The sequence below is a fragment of the Crocodylus siamensis genome, chromosome 4, assembly GCF_052110815.1.
Source record: "Crocodylus siamensis isolate JL-2025a chromosome 4, ASM5211081v1, whole genome shotgun sequence".
In the NCBI taxonomy this organism is placed as follows: domain Eukaryota; kingdom Metazoa; phylum Chordata; order Crocodylia; family Crocodylidae; genus Crocodylus; species Crocodylus siamensis.
The window spans coordinates 100227285-100248857 of NC_143398.1; the positions used below are offsets into that span (position 1 = coordinate 100227285).

At 44.8% G+C, this 21573-nt stretch overlaps 1 protein-coding gene across 1 annotated transcript; it reads left to right on the top strand.

Annotated features, from left to right (window-relative positions):
- Positions 1-46: 46 nt before the first annotated feature.
- RTCB (RNA 2',3'-cyclic phosphate and 5'-OH ligase) lies at positions 47-13942 on the top strand. The gene is made up of 12 exons (XM_090043143.1): positions 47-209; positions 332-410; positions 2726-2793; positions 4645-4744; positions 6502-6658; positions 7432-7588; positions 8365-8524; positions 9339-9514; positions 10300-10488; positions 10958-11068; positions 12019-12138; positions 12854-13942. The coding sequence occupies exons 1-12, from the start codon at positions 117-119 to the stop codon at positions 12959-12961; spliced, it is 1518 nt and encodes a 505-aa protein (XP_089899269.1). The 5' UTR covers positions 47-116; the 3' UTR covers positions 12962-13942.
- The last annotated feature ends 7631 nt before the right edge of the window (positions 13943-21573 follow it).

Genomic DNA, 21573 nt, shown 5'->3' on the forward strand with positions numbered 1-21573 from the left:
CCCTCGCCCCGCCCCAGACTCTCGCTTTTTCAGCAAGCGTGAGCCTCAGCGGCTTCCGTCTGCATCTGGCCGGTCCTGTAGAGCTACCGTGACACGGAGCGGCTGCTACCGCCACCATGAGCCGGAGCTACAATGACGAGCTGCAGTACCTGGACAAGCTCGACAAGAATTGCTGGCGCATCAAGAAGGGTTTCGTGCCCAACATGAACGTGAGCGCGGGGCTGGCCCGGGGCAGTAGCGGTCCGGCCGGGAGGGGGCGGGGGAACGGACGTGCGGGAGAACCTCCTATAGGGGCTAATTGTGGCCTTTGCTCACCGCGGCGCATGCGCAGGTGGAGGGCGTCTTCTATGTCAACGACCCGCTGGAGAAGCTCATGTTTGAGGAGCTGCGGAACGCCTGCCGCGGCGGCGGTGAGTGCCCGCGTCTGCACGGACTCCCTCCCCGAGTCCTGCTGTTGGGGTCAAAAGTGCACGTTCCTTTGTGGAGCTCGGGTCCTGCTCCCAATGACTGGAGCGGCGGCCGCTAGCTCCGTCCCCGGGTACCACTGTGTCAACCCTGGTACCACGTGCGATCAATGATAGTAAACGTGTGGTAACTCTTGAGGCAGCCAATTGATGCAGCTTAGGCAAAACTCAGGTTACTCGAGGAATCTTAACCGATTTCTGGTTTGCTGCCAGCACTCTTATGACGCTTCCCTTGAAATAAAGAAATGCTTCAAGTGGGACCTAGTTCTCACTCGCTTGCTCGCTGGTGACTCGGAGCAATATTAAGTAAAAGAGACATTTGCATGCTTTTTTGCATACTTTTCAGCAAATGTGATAATTTTGAGCTTCCAATACAATAATTCCATATTTAGGACCTAGCAGTGGAGAGCCCTGCTGAGGCCAGGCAGGCAGTACCGCTGCTGTAGTCTTAGAGTCATAGAAAATGAGGGTTGGAAGGGACCCCAGGAGACATCTAGTCCAACCCCCCTGCTCCCAACAGCACCGTTCTTGCCTACCCCATCCCAGACAGGGTTTTGTGTAGCCAGGTCTTCAAAATCTCCAGTCCAGCAGTGACAAAGGATCTGACCTGTGCAGTCCCAGCCCCTAGTGCTGCCTCTGGGTCTCGCAGTACTGGACCAGCCCCATGTGAAGGGCACCAGCTGCAGGATTCATGTGGCACCCAGTTCGGGCCTCATGCCATACACCTGCCCTGTCCAGAGCAGGCACTGCATGCTGGACATCCAGGACTGGCACCATGAGTGCTGGATCCAGCCCATGGGGCATACTTCAGTTATGACCTGGAAAGGACTCTGAAGAGAAGCTAAATAGGATTACTTCTTGTGGCCCAGTTACTCGGATTTCTAATACTTGCCAACAAGTGTCACTTCTGGTATTGCTTTCTGTTGCATCAAGAGCTCTTCTGTCAGAATTTAGTTTGGGGGCATCTTAATTGAGTATTGGTCATGTCTTGTTGGGGTTTTTTGGTTTGTTTGTTTGGTTTTTTCCCCTAAAAATCTCCCACTTTAGCACAGGTAGAAGCACTATGTAAACTGTGAACCAACATTATTTGCTGTACGAGGGCCTTATATGATGTCAAAATGCCTGCAGTTGCTCTATTCTAGTACAGCTTGATTTACAGAGGTGCGCTGATACATCCAGTCGTATTGTATCGGCACTGGTAAAAGGAGAACTTACATTATCAGCAGTCGGCTTTTTTTGTCTGATGTGGCAAATTTAATGTTGCCAATAAATGCTGCGTGCATGGGCACAGCAGCAGCATGCACACAGCCAGCCCGGCTGCTTGGAGAACAGCATCTGGCTGGTAAGTCTGTTGGGGGGGCATATTGAGGCCCCTGTGGTGAGGGAGTGGGACAGGTACTTGGGTAGGGTCAGGTGCTGCCCAGCTGGGGTGGGATGTGGGATGGAGCCCTGAGAGGCTCGTGCAGGGGGGAAGCTGCGCACAGCGCTGGGGGAGGCATGGGGGACACACTTCCCAGATCTGTGTGCGGGGTGGGGGGGAGGGGTAGCTGCTGCAGGCTGGGGCTGGGGGTGGCATCACGCTCTTCTGGGGGTGGGGTGAGGCTGCGCTGCAAGCGGGGGTTGGGGTTACGGTGAATTTTGCGGTGGTTTAGCCCACTCTGTAGCCTCTTCCCCCTCCCAGCACCACTGACAACCCTGTGGGGAAGAACCCAACCCACAGCAGCAGCCCTCCCTTGCCCTCACCTTGTGCAGAGATGGTGCTGCCTATGCCTTACCTGGGGTTGTGAGCAGCGGTAGGAGCCACCCTCCCAAGCAACTTAGGGCTTTGTCCTGTGCTCTGCCCTGCCCTGCCTGGGCAGCACCTGCCCCTGCCTCACTCCCTCCCTTGCTGTGGGGGCCTCAGGTTTTTTTTTTTGGGCGGGGGGGGTTATGCCCTGCCCCCAACTTACCAGCTAGACTCTGTTCTCCAAGCTGCTGGGCTTGCATATCAGCAGTCAGATTGGTATTGGCTGATATGGCTTGTTTAATAATTGGCCATCAGTATCAGCCCAAAAAATCTGCATCCCTACACTGGTACAAAACAATAGCAGGAGAACTTAAGGAAATCTGTGGGTAGTGAAACTTTACCACTGCTAAAGTGCGGGGTGTCAGATTGGAACAAATCAGTAATGAGCAAAAGTTACCCAGAGTTGAGCCAGAAACTCAAACTATGCTTATATGATTCAGGTTCCTTGTATGAGTCTTTAGCTGTCTTCTTTCAGGTGCTGGTGGTTTCCTGCCTGCCATGAAACAAATTGGGAATGTGGCTGCACTACCTGGCATTGTCCATGTGAGTAACTGGTCTGAAGAATTATTCTTTCTTCCCTTCATGCTTCTGAATAATATTGTTTTCCAAATGTAACTTAGCCCTCTATGCATCTTTCAAGAGTCTGTGCTAGGAGCCTGCCCATGACAAAAGGGTTCTTGGCCCTTCCAAGGGCTGCCTGTCCAAATATGCTTGACAGAAGCAGAAGTATCTAGGCATTACATCAACTTGATCTTGTCTAATCCTTTTTTCAAATTGATTTATTTTCTTCTCTTGCTATGTAGGCCTTGCTTTTTGCTACTGTTAACAGAAGCAGTCTGTTCAGTTGTAAGGGAGGAAAAAAGCCCATGCCAGTAGTTTTGAGTAGAACTACTGTAGGTGGCTCATAGTAGCTACTAAAGATCCCTTCAATCAATAAGATGTTTCTGGTAACTAGTCTATATACTGAGTGGAGTCTGAGAGAATCAACTTGGAGAAACTCTTGCAGGGTGCAGGTTCTTGGCAGCTGCAGTTTTTACAATTGGTAGGGAGTTGGGAAGCTTAAAATGCAAGTTGAATTTAGTGCTAATGACTTGGCAGTACCTATAGCCAGGCCTAGTGCATGTAACTGGTGTGAAAGCTTTTGTACACCTCTGCAGTACTGCTTCATCCTGAAGAATTTCCAGTATTGTGTTTTTTATTTGTACAGTGAGAAAGGTGCAGTAGGGCAAGGTCAGAACCCCTTTTCCCAGTTAAATTTTTTTAACGGATTCTCCCTTGTTAATGGGTAGGATCCATGTTTCCTGCCTTGTATTGTCTTCCACATTAGCTCTGCCAACCTTTCTCTGAAATCAGGCCTTTTCTGTTTGTTTATATACAGAATAAGTCAACAGCTATGTTTTTGGAGCACGCAAGTAGGATATCATTACAGTGAAAGCCTTCAGAAGGCAAATATGATACTGGACTATTGCTTCAATCATGGTATCTCCTGAACTTTGAATATATTATCCCCTCAAGGGGCTTAATATTCAGCCATGGCAGACATCTGATCTGTGTGTCTCTGCCTTTGTGGGACTTCTGGTGCAGTTCCTCACCTCTGCCTGTTGGAAATAAGGCATTGTGTTCCAGTGTACTTGTGTAGGGGAAAGGACACCAGAACCGGGCGTTCTTTAGGCAGTGTTTGGTTGGGGGGGGGTATAGTATGTTACTAATTTTGTTTGATGTCTGATACTGTTGCATATTTAATTGTTTGTCATGGTGATTTTCAGCAAAAACATCAGACTTCTAATGTGGGGAAATGCTTGAGCATCCTCTCTCCTCCTCCCCCCCCCCAGCCTACTTTTAAGTGAAAGCTCTTTGCTTGTTTGTGGATCATAGTAACATAAATAGCAAACCAATTTACTTACCCGTCTCTTACATGCTGCATAGTTACTCTGTGTTCCAAAGTCATTGGGTTTGTATGTAATGATACATTTTAAGAATAGAAAACATGCATTCTTTTTTGCTCACTCTTATTTCTTGGCTTTCTCCCTTGTTTTTTTTTCTTTGTGCTTTGCAGTCTGCTAGCATTGTGGCTAACTCCCACTCCCTTTTCAGCTTCTGTGCCTTTTGAACATGGGCTTGTCCATATTAAATCCAGCTTCACTGAATGAGATGAATTTTGCCTGAGGCAGCTGAAGCCTGAAGGTTAAGACCTTATTAGCTTAGCTTAGCTACCATTTGACTGCAGTCCATAGGGTGCTTTGTGTGTCAGCACTGAATTTGAGAACTCTGATGCTATGTGAATAACTAGTTTGTTCATCTGCAAGTCTCCCTAAAACAATTATGGGTCTTGGTATGTAGTTTGTTTCTGATACAAGGATGTGCATTTTAAAAGCCTGCTAAACTTACTTTCAGAGATCGATTGGGCTTCCCGATGTCCATTCTGGCTATGGGTTTGCTATTGGCAACATGGCTGCCTTTGATATGAGTGACCCAGAGGCAGTGGTGTCACCAGGTAAGACTAACTTGAATCTGATCTAATCTACCATTGGAAATCCTCCAGGGTGTTTTTTCTTGCTTTTAGAGATTTCCAGGTCTGTAAGGTAAAAAAGTGAAAAACAAAACATGTTAATAGTGACCCAAAAGGCTTTTTCTTTACAGAGTCCTAAGTTTCTGCACCTAGACACCTGGGTATCTGTTATGAAGCAACTCATTATATCCAAACTGCCTACACTGTGAAGGATTTTTGCCCTTGTTGTACTACCTTGCTGTCTGGTTCACTGAGGGGACAACCTAGAATTCTGAGCTTTATTTTTTTTTTTTTAGAGAATAAAAGAACAAAGTTTTTATTTTCAAGTATTAAAATGCATGTCCTTTTTGGGTTGTGTTAAGGATTTAGAATCTTAAACAGGCAAAATATTGAAGAGTGTTTCAGCTGACTCCTATTAACACTACAGCTATTTCTGTGCTGGCATTCAACAGTAGCTCTGGTCTTTAAGAGTTAGGGATTGGCTTACACCTGAAATGAGAGGGGTTTTTGTTTTGTTTTTTTTACCCTTTTGGAAAGGGTTTATATGGGTAGCAAGAATACCTCAAGTTGCTATTAGCTATGGTAAACATCTAAGCACTTCTTGAATCTTAAGTTTTTGGCCTCAACATCTTTCCTTGGTACAAAATTCACAGTTCCTTCCTGATGTAACTTTTTTTTTTTTTTTAACTGAACTTCATCAGATGGCCCCTTCTTATGTGACAAGGAGAGCAAGAAGCCTTTGATCCACCTTCCTCTGACCAGCCCTTATTTCAAAGGTTCCCAACCACGAGCCACGAAGGGTTGGCTGCTGGGTCGTGGCATGAGGCCCCCGCTCAGAGCCCCATCTGTCCACCTGGGCAAGCGGCTTTCAATGCCAGCAGGCATGTTCAGGATTAAAATTGGGGGTTTGGGCAGCCCCGAGAGAGAGGCAGCCCATTTGATCAGTCCCAGGCCGCAGGAAAAGAAAAAGGGTTGGGAACCGCTTCCTTATTTAATAGAGATAGATCCTGTACTCTTTTTTTTTTTTTTTGTGTCTCCTAAGATAAACAATCTCATTCTTTCCAGTCTCTCCCTTTTAGTTTTTTTTCCCCATGTTCTTCACTTCTCAGTACTTTGCTGATCCCTTCTAGTTCTGCAATAAAGTATCGCTTAACATAACCCAAGAAGGGTGAACTTGCAGGCCAGACATGCCAGTAAGAGAACTTGCTCTCTGACTCTTAGTTACTGTTGACAGCAAATTAGAAGTTACCTACCCGAATTCAGACTTGTATATTTAAATAGTTGCAACTGAACATGGAAAAGCCTGATCTTGGTAGGGTGGAAGGCCAGTGTGTTGTAATGTGTTATGTAGCTTATGTAACAGTGTTCTAGTGGTTAATAAGGTAAAAGGTTTGTGGAAGCTTGGATGTACTTTTTTGTACCCCTGATCTACTACAGCATCCTTGCAGCACTAAGTGAAGGAGCTATAGCCTCTGTTACAAGTGTTCCAGAATTTACCCTCTTTAGGTGGTTTCACCTTTCGTTTGTCAGGAGCCTCAGGACTGCAGGTAAATTCCTTGACATGGAGCAGTCTACAGCTGTTCTTTCAGAGGACCAAAGAAGGCTTCCTGTCCCAGTATACTGTCAAGAAGCACATCATCATTAAACACGATTATGGGAGAAAATCGCAGCATAACTTTGTGCCTCACAAATGAGCAGTACTCTGAACTGTGTTTTTATTCAGGGTGTTGCACTTTTTTCAGGTGGTGTTGGTTTTGACATCAACTGTGGTGTCCGCTTACTGCGTACAAATCTGGATGAATGTGATGTACAGCCTGTGAAGGAACAGCTTGCTCAGGCCATGTTTGACCATATTCCTGTGGGTGTGGGGTCCAAAGGTGTCATCCCCATGAATGCCAAGTAAGAAGATGACTTTTGGTGGGTTGTTGGGTTTTTTTGTTTGTTTTGGGGGGGGGGGCGTTATGTGCTTCTTAGGGATGAGGAGCGCCTATCCTTTGCAAACCCCTTAACAAAACAGGTGGAGAGTTAAAAGGAAAATGAGGGAACTTATTGACCTGTTTAGTTGCTTCTCACTTCTCCCAGTCTCCACAGGCTGAAATAATCATTAAAGCACAGACCTAGGGGTTCTCTAGAAGACTGAGGATTGGTTGAGTGATTTGAGTTATCATTCTTCCTAATGGAGGCTTTCTATAATAAGGGCATAGACAAATGTGCACTTGGAGTGGTTTCCAAAGGGGAGGGGGAGTTGCTGCTCTCATGCCAACTTTTACATTATAATAGTGTGCCGCAGACTTTTGTAAAGTGTAGCAAGACCTCTCCAATTTCAGTCCTAGGTTAAAGTTGGACAGTTCAGCTCACTTGTCTACAGGCAACAAGTTGAAGCATAACAGCTGCTCTGTTCCTGAGCAGCAGCAGTGGCATCTTCCCTTCTGAAGCTGCTCCAAGTGTGCATTTGTCCATGACCAAATGCAGGCAGCAATGTTAAAGGCCACTTTCATTCTAGTAAGCAGGAGAGGACATGATGAATTGGCAAATGGTTTTAATAGCAAGTGGCTATGGTCTTTGCTTTTGGGTTGTCAGGAAAGGCTTGGATGACAACCTTATTTCACACAGCAGGGGCACTTACTGCTTATGCTTATTTAGGAGCTTGATGGATGCATCTTGATTCGCAGGGACTTGGAAGAGGCCCTGGAAATGGGTGTGGACTGGTCTCTTCGGGAAGGATATGCTTGGGCAGAGGACAAAGAGCACTGTGAGGAATATGGGAGGATGCTGCAGGCTGATCCAAATAAGGTCTCCTCAAGAGCCAAGAAAAGGGGGCTGCCTCAGGTAATGTTACTTGTGAAGTGGTGATAAGCTCTCCCAACTTCTTTCTTTTTCCCCATGAGAAAGTAGATCCTGTCATTTCCATGCCTTATTCCCTGTTGGCCCTCAGGGTGCGTCTGTCAGTCATTGGAGGGTTTTGTTTTTAAAGGTGTTTTCTCAGAAGCGGAATAAAAGAAACATCACCACAGAAGTGTATTGCTAATCCTACCTATATATTAAAATAGGTTATAGCAAAGAGCTTGTGAGGCACCCTCCCTTTATGTTGATAAATAGCCAGTATGGGCTGTTTGATTCTTTGTCTATTAATCTTTGCCAGCCCCTTAACAATTGCAGTTACTCTAAAGGTTTGTTTTTTTCCCTGTTGTATGAGTTAGCAATGGTGTGTTACCTGCTTCTCCCTCCATCCACACCCCCCCCCACACACTAAATAATGTAACTTAGTCCCATTTTCACAAGTGATTTGTCAGTCTTCAGGTTTGTATGCAGCTAAATTAAGATAATGTGCTATGAATGCAACTCAAGGTCCTTGTCTTTCAGTTACTTTTAATACTTACTAATAAAACTATATTGTAGTTTCATAGCATTTTAGTTTTAAAAACAACTTAATGGATCCTAATTAACCCTCACACTTCCCTTGTAAAATAAGTAATTGGCAGTTCATAGCTGAGGAAACAGACCTAAAGGTTAAGTGAGGTGCCTTAGTCCACCAAGTCAGCTTTAGGATCATCTTCTTTCCCATGTCAAATCAATATTAAGTAAAGTTCTCTTCTAATTGACAGCTGGGGACTCTGGGAGCAGGGAACCATTATGCAGAGATCCAGGTTGTGGATGACATCTATAATGAGTATGCTGCCAGGAAGATGGGCATTGACCACAAGGGACAAGTGTGTGTAATGATCCACAGTGGCAGCAGAGGCCTGGGCCACCAAGTTGCTACAGGTATATTTTGTGATAACATGCTACTTTCTATCTTCTTCCAGGTAATACAAAACTTTTGTAATGCTTTGCAGCTTGCTCACAACAAATACCATTGTCAAATCAGGTTTTATTAGAATAGTCTTGGGCCTGAACGCCATGTGGCTGGGGGGCCACAGTGAGCTCCCACAGGCAGTGGCAGCAGCAAGCAAGGAGCTCCTGCAGGCAGCCATAGCATTTGGCTACAGTGCTGGAGTGGGGTGGGGGAGGGGAGTTGTGAGTGCCAACCAATGGTTGGCAACCACCTACAGATGCTGCTGGCAGTGTCAGCAGTAGCCAGCAGTGATCGTGGACCGTCAGCAGTGTTAATGCTGCTTTTTTTGCAGGGGGTATACCACCAAGCTTGGGGGTGCACATGCAGATTACTTCTGAGGCAGAAATAATAGGAAGAGAAGAAAAGGCACTAATTCATTAGTGCAATAAGTCAATGTCTCGCGTGCGCGCGCACACACTTCCTTTTCTTTTCTCTCTAAAAATAGTGTTGAAAAGTTCTGTACAATGTAAATTGTTATACCACAGATTCACTTTAACCTTCTCTCTATAGCTAGAAGGTCCAATGATCTACTTTTGGGGTTGGGGGGAGGAGAGGTAGATGCTTTGTAATCCAAAGTCTTCTGAAGTTCAAATGGGAGTCTTTCCACCAACTTCAGTGAGCTTTGAATCAAAAGCCCTAATCTAATCTTTGAAGAGAGCTGCATATCTTGTCTATAAATTCAGACTTAATACCCTTCAGAGCAAAAAGATGCATGCTACTTTTGTTTTGCATGTTTTTCCCCAGATGCATTGGTGGCCATGGAGAAAGCTATGAAACGAGACAAGATCATAGTGAATGATCGCCAGCTGGCATGTGCCAGGATTGCTTCTCCAGAGGGACAGGACTATTTAAAAGGAATGGCTGCAGCTGGGAACTACGCATGGGTTAACCGCTCTTCCATGACTTTCCTAACTAGACAGGTAGGATTGGGGTGCTGGGAAGCAAGCACTTTGGTGCTTTTTCTCTGATCTTTGGAGCAAAGTGAAATTATATAATTAAGCTGCAGCAACTGAACATTAATTGAAACATGGACTTTTCTGCTACCTCTGCTATGTTTGTTTGGTGGCTTTATCATGGTCTTCAGTCTTCCAGCACCTCTACTATTAAACCCCAAATGTCTCTCAAGGTTAAGTCTTTTCAAAAGTGTCTTTAAAACTTCTTTAAATGGAACGTGAGCATTTCTGCCAGTTTGAGGGGACATTCTTTCAAATAGAGTAACACATCTGACCTCAGTGTTCTTTCCTGCCTAGGCAGGGGGGTCGGACTCAATCTGTTGAGGTCCCTTCTGACCCCAGCATCTACAAAACTTAACCTTTTCTGCATCTCTCTCTGCCAATCCTTCTGGGTTTCTAAAGCTTCCTGCTTGCTTGATACCTATTTCTAAGACTTTTTAAGAAAGATCAAAACTGCCTGGGAACAGAGGGCTGGTACAGTCCAGTTCTTAAATACAACCCAACTCTAAAGCCACTGCACACATTTGCACTAAGATGGAATTTGGCTCTAGAATAATGGAGTGTGAACTGATTTGTGGTGCCTTACTTGTCATGTCATTTTATTTGCATTGTTGCTCTGTTATGCCATACTGTTTCCCTGTAATAAGTGTTTTTTCAACAGTGTTTCTGCTTTTTAAGTCCTGGAAAGCCTTGAGATTTTTTTAACAGCATTAAGGAATCATTCCCATAATTAAGTCTAAACTTTCTCTTAGGCCTTTGCCAAAGTCTTCAACACGACTCCTGATGACCTTGACATGCATGTGATTTATGATGTGTCACACAACATTGCCAAAGTGGAGCAACATGTGGTGGATGGAAAAGAGCGAACCCTGCTGGTGCATAGAAAAGGATCAACTAGAGCTTTCCCCCCTCATCATCCTCTCATTGCTGTTGATTACCAGGTACAGTTAACTTGTGGGAGATGGAGGTAAGGGTGGATTTGGGGGACTGAAAAAGCCAGGCTTCTGTTCCTAATGAAGGAAAAGTGTGCTGAGTTTGCACAGTGAACACTAGTCAGAACTCAGATGGGTGTCAGTAGTGATCCTCAGGGTTGTATGGGATTCTGAAACCACTCTGACTCATCATCTTCCCCTCAACACGCAATCACTTGAATGACCTACAGTGGCTCTGCTGTTGTCCGCTCAGGTGTTGGTTTGCCTTGCCTCCTTGTTGAAAATGAGCACGCTTGCATATGCCCTTTCTAGGCTGTCCAGGAGTCCTGGCACATTCACCTTAAGCTTGCCAGTATTCCTTTTATGGTATGTGAACTTCAAACCCATTCTCTGGAGCCAGGGTCTTCATGCCTGCACCCCACTCCCCACATCCTCTTCCCTCTCCTATGTTAATTTACAATTATGTATGCATCCCCAGCTGACTGGACAGCCTGTGCTGATTGGTGGGACTATGGGCACCTGCAGCTATGTTCTTACTGGTACGGATCAAGGCATGACCGAGACCTTTGGAACCACTTGCCATGGAGCTGTAAGTAGGAGTGGGGGAGGAATAAGACTAGGTCTTTTGTGGGGGAGGGGGTTTCAGATTAATCCCTCCTGCTCAAGTGGTGTCTGTGCTGTGAACTTCTAAGTAAGGGGGAGAGTTCCCATGTGTCTGGCCATGGTGTGCTTTATGTAGTTTACAGCACAAAGGGGAGCTTTTGGATGGCTCTGGAAGAAGTAAAGTTCCTGGTAAATCAGAGGGGAAGACACAACCCTGCTATCAAGGGCTGGCAGCCCAGAATTAAGAACTAAAATGAAAACCTTTTATCAAAATGCTGCATGGCCATCCCCCTACTGCAGGGGTCAGCAGCACATTGCCTGTGGGCCATATCTAGCCTGTCAAGCAGTTGGAACAGGTCCATGAAGTCAGGATATCATTAGTGACTTGGCAGCTGGTTGGTGCTGCGTGAGGAAGCAGTGGCAGCAGTCCTACCTGGGGAGGGGGTGGTGTCTAGTAAAACCTCCAGTTGTTCATACTGATTTGCTGGAATCTTGAGGATGCACACACAGTGGATTGTGCATGTGATAGGTACCCCATAGCAGTAATGCTCCAAGATGTGTGACTTTTTAGAAGCCCTAGCATCTACAAGTTGTACTTTTTTTCCTGTGTTCTGGCTCACTCCAGGATACCTAGTTTCATGCATTCACACTTCTTGCTACCTGGTGTTCATTTCTAAAACACACCCTGCTAAATATTACTCAGTTGATTTGCTAATTACATGAAGTGCATAGCGCTAAAAACAAAGTTTGAGCAAGATGGGATCCATTGAGCTTTCTACTAGTTTGCATGTGTTTTGTGCATCATTACTTCTCCAAGTGCTCCCTTAAATGAAATAGCAAGGAGTTCATGTTCAGGTGTGCATCTCCTAATAACATAATCATCATTCTTTGTAATAGCTACAGCATGTGCTAAAGTTATCTCAAACTATTGTTTAGGGTCGTGCACTATCCCGAGCCAAATCCCGACGTAACTTGGACTTCCAGGATGTGTTAGACAAGCTGGCTGACATGGGCATTGCCATTCGTGTTGCTTCTCCCAAACTGGTCATGGAGGAAGTAAGTCTTATGTTTGACTCTTGGTATATATGGTACTATCCAGTGGTAAGCTGTCCACTGGCACAAAGGTAGGTACAGCTGCTTCATTTCTGATGAACTGTCAAAACATCCAGGCATAGCATTGAATATTTTTACCTGCCTTTGGAAAGGCCATGGCTCCTGAAAGCCCTCCTCTGAGGTTCGGAATAATTACTTATTTTGAAGAAACTTGACACCAGCACCACACATGCTTTTGAATGACTTTGCACTTCCTCTGTTCTTTTTTTTTATGTTGATTTAGCTCTAATTTCATTTTATCCTGCTTTTTACCCTGAAGAGAATTGGCAATATGTAGATGTTTTGCCTTTTAGGATACCTTGAACTCTTGTTATAAAACATGAGGTATGAGAGAACTCGTTTTAGGGTTTCTCATGTATGGAAAACCTGCTTCTTGAACACCTGCCAATTGTGTTGGGGATTTTTTGAGAAGGATGCTTTAACCAAGGTGCAATTTGAATGTTTGTAATGAACCTATATTCAAAACAAGCCCAGTCAAGTTCTTTGTCAAAATATGTGTGTTAAGAAGAAACTCCATGAAGCTTTTCCACTGGTGCCAAAAGTAAACCTTTTCTAGACTGCAAAGATCTTCCAATGAAAATTTCTCTACTTCTACAGAGACTAGGAGGATAGTAAAGCAAAAAGTGTATATTTAACTGTGTGCCTTTTTTTTTTCCAGGCACCAGAATCCTATAAGAATGTGACGGATGTGGTGAATACGTGCCATGCTGCTGGCATCAGCAAGAAGGCTATCAAACTGAGACCTATTGCTGTTATTAAAGGATAGGAACTGACTGTGACATTGGCAAAATTGTTGGCGTTACAAGGCCTTCCCCAGAACTGACAAACATCAGCTTCCCAGACCTCTTGACAACCGAGTGCTCACATACCATGCTCCCTTTTCTGGAAATGTAGGCAGACGAGAACACTGCTAGTCTCACCCAATCTCTTAAAACTAACTCTCTTGTTGCTGGATGCACTTTTACCCCCAGCAGGGGGGTAAACAAACATTCTGTTGTTCTGTGTGCAATGGTCCCACAAAATTGCATGAAATTCCATTAGTGGAACTGCAGATCTCACTGGGGCAGACTGTCCATAGTTAGTCTGCAGACTTCAGTAAGTACACCTTCTGTCAGAAGAAGTAGTATATGAACTCTGTTCTCTTAGCCTTATTGTGCCTGGAGATTCCAAAGACCACTTCTACCATATGATCCACAGAACTTCTTGCAATGAAAGGATGTTGTGGTTTCAGAAGCTGGTCTGCATTGTGCTGTATGCAGCATGCTGGTACCTAGCTAGTAAATGATTGAAGAGGAGGGAGTAGTCTAGCACTCCTTTCTTTTGAGGCTGACTGGCTAACAAGGGGTCAGACACAGCATCCTTTCTTTTCTAGCTAAAACTTCAGCCCATGTATACTGTCTTTATGCAACACCTGCCAACATCAAGTTTCATGGAAATACTAGTGTTGGGTATGTTAGATTTTATATTATCCATGGATGTTATGACTTCACTAACAGGTGTATTTGGCATAAGCCTCAGAGGCCCAACTCTGTAGGAGTTGGATGTGCTAGGTCAGCCTTCTGTCCTCCTTGACCTGCAGATCCAAATTCAGGTTCAGGACTGAATATCAGTAATGTAATTTCAGACTGACCAATTAGCCAATTTGTTTTCATTTATGTTCAGTAATTATGGGAGTTGAAGGGCAGGTCACCAAGACTGCTGAGTGTCTGGGGAATTTACAAATAAAATGGGAAGATGGTGACTGTCATATGTTCACTACGTTACTGAAACACCCAATTTCTTTTCCTTTTTCCTCTTCTTCTCTTTCCCCTCCCCCCAAAAAAAATTTAAAAAAAAAAAAAAAGGCAAGTGCTAATGCCAATCTAGAAACTGATAAAAGATTTCAGGTTATAGTTGTGCTAATCTGCTTGCATGTGGGTTCTGACTTGTGCAACTTCTTGTTTCCTTGGCACTCTGGGGGCTCTTTTGTTTGGTTTGGTTGGTTTTTTTCCCCCCATTCAGATTAGTAATAGTTTAAATAACTTTATACACTAGAGCTTAATGTCTTTGACTAATTCTTGTCCACCACTCTTCACCATTGAGTGAAGCTTATTTGTAAATCTAAATTGTAGACACTAGAGGGTGCTTGGACCAAAAGGCTTTAAATTTTTTGAACAGGTGCCAAAGTGTAACCCTAACAAGAATGACCTTAAAGAGGTGCAGAATCTCCCTAGTAGTACAGCCTGGGCTTGCCCAATGTGAAAATGTTGTTAATTCAAGGAACAACTTTATTTGAAGCCTATAACTGAATGGAATTTGGTTCTTTTTCTGTGACCTAACATTAGCATTTGCAGGACTAGTTTGGCTTCCTCCCCTCCCCAGTCTTAAAAGTTCAAAATGAAAAACTTCTTTCATTTTTGACAGGTTCAGAGAGAATTCACAGTTGCACTAAATGTTTTCCACTGGGCCTAATTCAGATAGCCCTAGACAAATTGGAGGATTGAGCCAAAAGAAATCTCATGAGGTTTAATAAGGACAAGCGCAAAGTCCTGCACTTAAGACGGAACAATCCCATGCACCAATACCGGCTGGGGACTGACTGGCTAAGCAGCAGGTCTGCAGGAAAGGACCTGGGGGTTATAGTGGACAGTAAGCTGAACACAAGTCAAATGAGCCATTGTTGCAAAGAAAACTAATAGCATATTAGTAAGAGCATTGCTAGCAGATCAAAGATTATTCCCCTTTTCAGTACAGTGTCCAGTTTTGGCCCCCCACTAGAGAAGGGTAGTGGACAAACTGGGCAGAGTCCAGCAGAGGGCAATGGAAATGGTTAGTGGGCTAAGGCACATGGCTTCTGAGGAGAGACTGAGGGAACTGGGCTTATTTAATCTGGAGAAGAGAAGATGGGTGGGATTTAATAGCAGCCTTCAACTACCTGAAAGGTAAAGGATAGAGCTAGACAGTTCTCAGTGGTGGCAAATGACAGGAAAAGAAGCAACAGTCTCAAGTTGCATCAAAGCAGATATGCCTCAGGCCCCACACACTGCTGGGGACAGCTCTGAGGAGGGTAGTAAAACACTGGAACAGGTGACCTAGAGAAGTGGAATCTCCAACCTTGGAGATTGGGGATGGTCATGCTTTGAGCAGGAGGTTGGACTAGATCACCTCCTGAGGTCCCTTCCAACCCTCACTTTTCTATAATCCTGTGCTTCTGATATTTGCACTGGCTTCTTTCCATTGTTTCCTAATTCCAGCATGACTGAGTTCGGAATAAATCTCGTTGGACTTGAGTGCACATTCCAAAGACAGATTTTGACTTGCAGCATTAGCTGCTGCTTTCCATCCCTTTGTGGTAATGTGAACTTCTGGCAGGCTGCTAACATGTGGCTGGGGTAAACATAGGTCTTTGTCAGCTTATATCGCCTGTCTTTGGGCACGTAACTTTATTTCCTGCCTAACCTCATTCATTAATTTTTATGCTGTCATGGAGCATGCAGTTCCTAACAGGACTGGTCTATGGGAATTGCGTAGCACATCTACATATAATGTCTGCCAGCAGCCAATGCAGTAAAATTAGTGTTTATATATAAAATTTTCTCCTTCACTGAGAGCCAACAACTGGCTATACAAATGGGGGGTTGATATAAGCAAAGCCAAACAAGAATGACTTCAGGAATAACCCCACTGAAATTCTGGGCTTTTTGGAATGGAGGGATACCTTGGGAGGTTTTTTTTTTAAGGGTTTCAGGAGCTATCTGTAACTTTAATTCAACAAAATTTTCCTCTCCAGCAGCACCTGTTACTACAGATATGCCCGCTGTTATATACAAAAGGCATGGAATTTGATTCTAGCATAAAAGGCAGTGTTATCTACTCATGGTGCACCCAGTAAACTTGTGCAGGTTCTGTTTCTGACATTATCTATTGTAGCGGTAAATCACTTAAAAGAAAAATATGTTGGGCTTTTGTACTGCTTTTATATGTTGTACCGGTGCAAGAATGGCACTTGTCCCTAGAGCTTTAAAAGGTCAGAGAATAGCTGTATGGAAACTTTTTAAGGTTTAGGTTAGAAGCCTCATGTCTTAGCCTTCACTCTTAAACTGTTCCATTCTGGGGTTTGTGGCTTTTCGACGAAGAAAATGTGACTCGCTGAGCTGCGGTTGAAAGCAGAGGAACAGTGTTGCCAAGGCACCTGCTCATCTCCTCCCCCACCCGCATTCCAAGTACAACACTGTGTCTATACTATGTTTAGTACCATATTGGAGACTCCCTTTTTGGTCCTCAGTGGTTTTTTTCCACCCCTCCTCTCTTTCTGCTTTCAAAGTGCTCCTCCTAATTCATGCTGCTTCCTCCTTCGCTGGTGGTCCCACTGCACTCTGGCCCATGAGGAATGTGCGTTCTCTGATGCATCTCTGGTGCAGGCAGTCAGGCTTCTTTGCTGTTCTCCTTTGTTCCTCTCAAATGTAAACACACTTAACTAGCCTCTCCCTCATCTTCAAAGCCACCAGACAAAGCAATATCCCTTCTGGAGCATGTGCCAGCACGTACTCTTGCTTTCAAAAGGAAGAGTTCAGTTACTCGGAGGACTTGCCTGCAACTGGCATTTGCTTTTCTCTCATACTGGCTCTTTCCCTCACTAGCAGGCCCTCAGCCCTCTCCATATTAAGAAGCAGCCATGGGAGTTTGGAGGCAAATGACACAGGTGTCTTGTCCCTGAACAGGACTGGGTGATGAACTAAAGATGCCTGTAGCAGGTGCCTTCCTTTGTACCCTGCCCCTGTCCCCTGATCCTTTTTGACCCAGAGACAGCAATAGCACAGTTGCCAGCTACTTCCTCTTAAAGTATTCTCATTGAATTTAAGCTAACTTGGAGATGCTTTTTCACTTGCCTTTAGGATGCTTCGGGGTCCCACTCTTTTTTTCCACAAGTTTTTCTTGAAATCATAGTGGGATGGGAACTTAAAAAAAATTGCAACTCTTCCCCAGTCATGCCTTTTGGAGCTTGAAGAAAACCACGAAGAGTACAGAACTTGTCATTTGTTTAAAATGACAAGAAATGGCAGCATCACTTATCCTCTGGATAGGAGCAAACCAAGGGTGTGCCTGCACTGTTAAACTGATCTTCAGACCATTTTTTTCAGCCCTATGTATACTAAACAGTAGTGCATCTGCCTGCTACTGAACACTCCCTTCCAAAAGCACAAAACCAAGGATTTTGGTTACCTCAAAGATAAAGTTTAAAATGTGAATTAACATCGAAGATTAATCTCAGAAATTTGCAAGTAGGGAAATGGAATTGTCACTTCCAAATGTTTGGTTCAGGATCTGCGTTACATATTAGCATATCTTTTGGCATAAGACTCATGGTTTGAGTCTAGTGGAAAGGTGATATTAGATCTGGCTGGTTACTTCACTTAAAACTAGGGCTCAACTTCTAGCCTGTGGGCCTAGTAGCCCACAAAGCTGTCATCCAGCTTGTGGGGTTCCCCATGCATCCAGAAACTTGGTGGCAGGGGATTGGTAGCATTATTAACTGCCATAATTTTTATATTCAGTATACTTAATGCTGCCTTTTCTCACCCAATGCCAAATTTCCAGACTTGTAGAGAGCCCTGTGGGTTGAATGACAGCCCCATGCATGGGGCCATTCTAACTGAATTCAGCATGCCACAGCTGTATCCAACACACAGGGTTGCACCTGCAAACTGACCCCATACACCAACCCCAGGCTGGATCTGGCCTATAGACTGGCCCCATACTACTCATCCAGCCTGTGGGGCTGGAAGGTTGAGCACCACTGCTGCAAAACTAAGAAATGTTAAGTTCTATGCTTTTAGTATGGGACTGTCTTTACTTAGCAGATAACTAACGTTTTACAAACTTCAGTCAGTTCTTCCTTGCAACAAGCATCAGAGGGAAGGAAGAATTATTCTTGTCTGAGAAGCAGGAAAGCAGAGGCACTGAGAAGTTGCAGCTTGTACGAGCTGCACTTCTGAGCTCAGATAAGTTGGCACTGAAGAGTTCTGGCTTCTGATTCTCTTCAATCCACCAAAATGTGCATCATGAAAACAGACTTCTGCTCTTCCCTCTTTGGAAAAACTGGATGAACCTGTTCTCTGTGCTATATATCAGGAATTAGTCTGGAGAAGGAATGAATAAGAGGATTTTCAATGTTCTACAATAAGCTGCTCCCCAGAATGTATTAGATAAGTAGCAAACTACTTGAGGCAACCAATAGAGAAGCCTCTGGCTTCATGGCACCTCTCCCCTACAAGGTATGCTAGCCACTAATCATTTTACCAAGCGACCTTGGAGCTTCAACTTTGTGTGTGTGTGTGTCTCAGAACCACAACCAGACTCCATAGTTGGCCTGAAGTTACTATTTTGTTCCGGTGCAATTTCTGTTACTGTAGAATAGGGGTGTCAGACTCTCTTCCCTGGGCAAGAGCTCATCCAGAGCTGGATCCACAGGTCCAGGAGCAGCTGCAATGGGTACAGATCTAGGGTCAGAAGCACAGGTTCAAGTGATGGAATGGGTCCAGGGGCTGTATCTGCTCAGTTCTTGCCTACTCCCTGTAGCCTATGTCTGTGTCCTTCAGGGTATGGGGACCATGAATTCTGCTGCAAATTATGCCTACTGGCCATGCTGCCAACTTCTGATAGCCTGCTGGACTACCGATGGGCCAGCTAAAATGGTTCCACAGGCCAGATGTGTTTGGTTGATGTTATTTGGTTCAGTAATTATATGATGTGTGTTGATGAGTGTGCTCCCTGGCATCTGGGACCAGAGCAAGGTCTGGTACCTTTGCTGGAGAGATACTGTTTGAGGTTGGTGGGTCTGTCTATAATTCTGAACAGGCTTAGCCCGCAAAGCACCTTGAGATGGTCATCATTTTCCACAAGGGGTTGGAGGTCATTAATGATGACATCAATTTCAGAAAGAAATATCCTTTCTGTAGTCATTTGAGGTGTTGCTAATTTTAGTATTCGTTGGCCTGCTTGGTCATTGGCCTTGCTAGTCATCTTTGTAGACTTTGACTTTACTTTCAAATAAGTTTCACTCTTTCACTGAAGGTCTTGCAGAAGGAAAGAGATTTTATTGTTGTTGGTTTAGGACTGGCAGCTGGAATGCTGCTGCTGTTCCTACAGTCTGGAATAGATGAGAGGGTGCTGGTATAAGGGACTAAGTGAGGAGGGGGAAAGCCCTTGATCATAGAAAACAACCCATCGCAGAGGCTGAACTCTGATCCCATTATAACATGAATATCATGCTGGTCTAAAATATTTTTCCCTTTTGTTTCCAAAACTTCAGACAGAGCCGGCCCTGAAAGCACTTCTTGTTTTGAAAATATATGTGCTTCTATGGTCTTCTCAGGCGAGATCCCACAGCTCTTCCATTAATGGACAAGATGCAATCTCTAGGAAGAAACATGCAATCTCACTTCTTGAGATTTAACATGTGCAATGCTGTCTTCCAGGCAGAAATTCTGATGACCACCAATAGCAGCCAAAAATACCATCAGAATCTCTTTGTTCTCCTCCCCTCCCCGCCCCCACCCGAGGTTTTGCTGGCAGCAATGTTGTCCTCTGTCAAGAAAAAATGAAAAATGATCTTGAGGTTAGTGTGCTGAGCTGCAACTTGGAAAGCTTGACTTCAGTTCTTTGCTCTTAATTCAGGATTTACGTCGGCTCCCACATGTATCTGACTTGCAGCAGGTTGTTTAATCTCCCTGTGCCTTGGTACTTCATGGAGATAAATTCATCTATTCATCTGTCTTTTTCTATTTAGATTATCAAATCTGGTTCCAGGGCTATGTCTTACCATGTCTATCTACATATTGCCCTTAGCACAATGAGGACTGTATCTCTAGATACTAGATAATACCATAAGAATACAAGCAGTAGGCCTGTGCAAATAGGGACCTATTCTATTTGGGTTTGGATTTGGCCAATTTGGATGCCAGCGATTTGTTTCAGAGCTCCGAATCAGCTTCCTGCTTTGATTCGGCCGAATCAGCTCTGAAGCTTTCACCCTGTTGCTCCTTAACACTTAAACAGCATCTCTTCAGCAAAGGCACCAGACCTTGCTCTGAACCCAGATGCCAGGGGGCACACTCATTAACACGCATCATATAATTACTGAACCAAATCAACCCGTGTCATGAGTTTTGCTTGTCCGCAGCTTGAGGTGCAGGGGTTTGGGGGAAACTGTACCTATCTTCTTGAAACATGGCAGACTTTGTGGTCTTAGTAAGAGCTACCAGTCCTGCAGTTTTGACCTCACTGTGGTTTAACACACATACGTGACATGAGTTTTGCTTTCAAAAGTTTGGGGTACAGTTCCCCAGAAACCCCTGTACCTATCACCTTGAAACTTGGCACGTGTCATGCTCTCAGCAAAGGCCACCAGCCCTGCATGTTTCATCTGAATCAGCCAAAAGACAACAAAGTTATAGATATTTCATTGATTCCCCATTATACCCTATGGCCAAATCTCCAACTCTTTTCCAAATCAATTTGGAAGCTCCGAATTGATTCAGAGAGCCTGAAGCTTCCCACAATACAATTCAGATTCATAGATTCGGCCTCCGAATCATCTCCGAATCCGAATCATGATCCGAAGCTTTGCACAGCCCTACTGACTTATTTCCTTGGCTTTATTCACAGGTTCAGCAGGGAGGCAGCGAAGACACAGCCTTGGAGGGCTTAAATAGAATTCTGTAGTGTTTTAAAAGATAGAAAATCCTGAGAAGAAGTCATGCTTGTTTCTCCACCTCATGCAGCAAACACTGAGTTGAAGGAGAGAGGCTAGGGGCTTGTTAAGCATGAAAATGATAACACGAGCCAAAAAAATCCCATTAATAAAGATACAACTTTGGAAACTAATCATGTAGAAGCAGGTTCCTGGCTCTGTTTAAGTCTCCTTTTCAGTGCTGCTACCAGGTAATGTCTGAGTCTGCCTTCAGTATAGAGCAGGTGTTTCAAACACAAGGCCTATGGGCTGGATCTGGCATGTGGAGCCATCTGACCTGACCCTGAAGTCCCAGTCTAATTCCCTGTGGTGCATGCAGCATGCACTTGTCTCAAGTGTGGCATGTGGGCTGGATCTAGCAGTGTGGGCCTCATCACCTCTATGAACTGGCTTTGGCTGGTCCAAATCGGGCTGTGCCAGTCAGCACATAAGTCCTGGTTGGCAGGGCACTGCATGCAGCACCTGCCCTGTGCTGGCTCCCCTGTGTATGCCAGCCAGGTCAGCCCCACGTGCCACATGCAGCATATACCAGTTCTGAAACCCACTATGCACATGGCACAGAGGGCCAGCACACAGCATGCACTGCCTGCAGTGCGTGGGCTGGACCCAGCAGTGCTTGCAGCCCAGGGGCTTGTTTCACGGGCAAT

Bases quoted from the DNA above. Each gene is read 5' to 3' on its own strand.
- RTCB (XM_090043143.1), top strand. From the start codon at position 117: ATGAGCCGGAGCTACAATGACGAGCTGCAGTACCTGGACAAGCTCGAC. The intron at 2,794-4,644 runs GTGAGTAACTGG...ACTTACTTTCAG, and splicing joins CACTACCTGGCATTGTCCAT to AGATCGATTGGGCTTCCCGA. The intron at 4,745-6,501 runs GTAAGACTAACT...CACTTTTTTCAG, and splicing joins AGAGGCAGTGGTGTCACCAG to GTGGTGTTGGTTTTGACATC.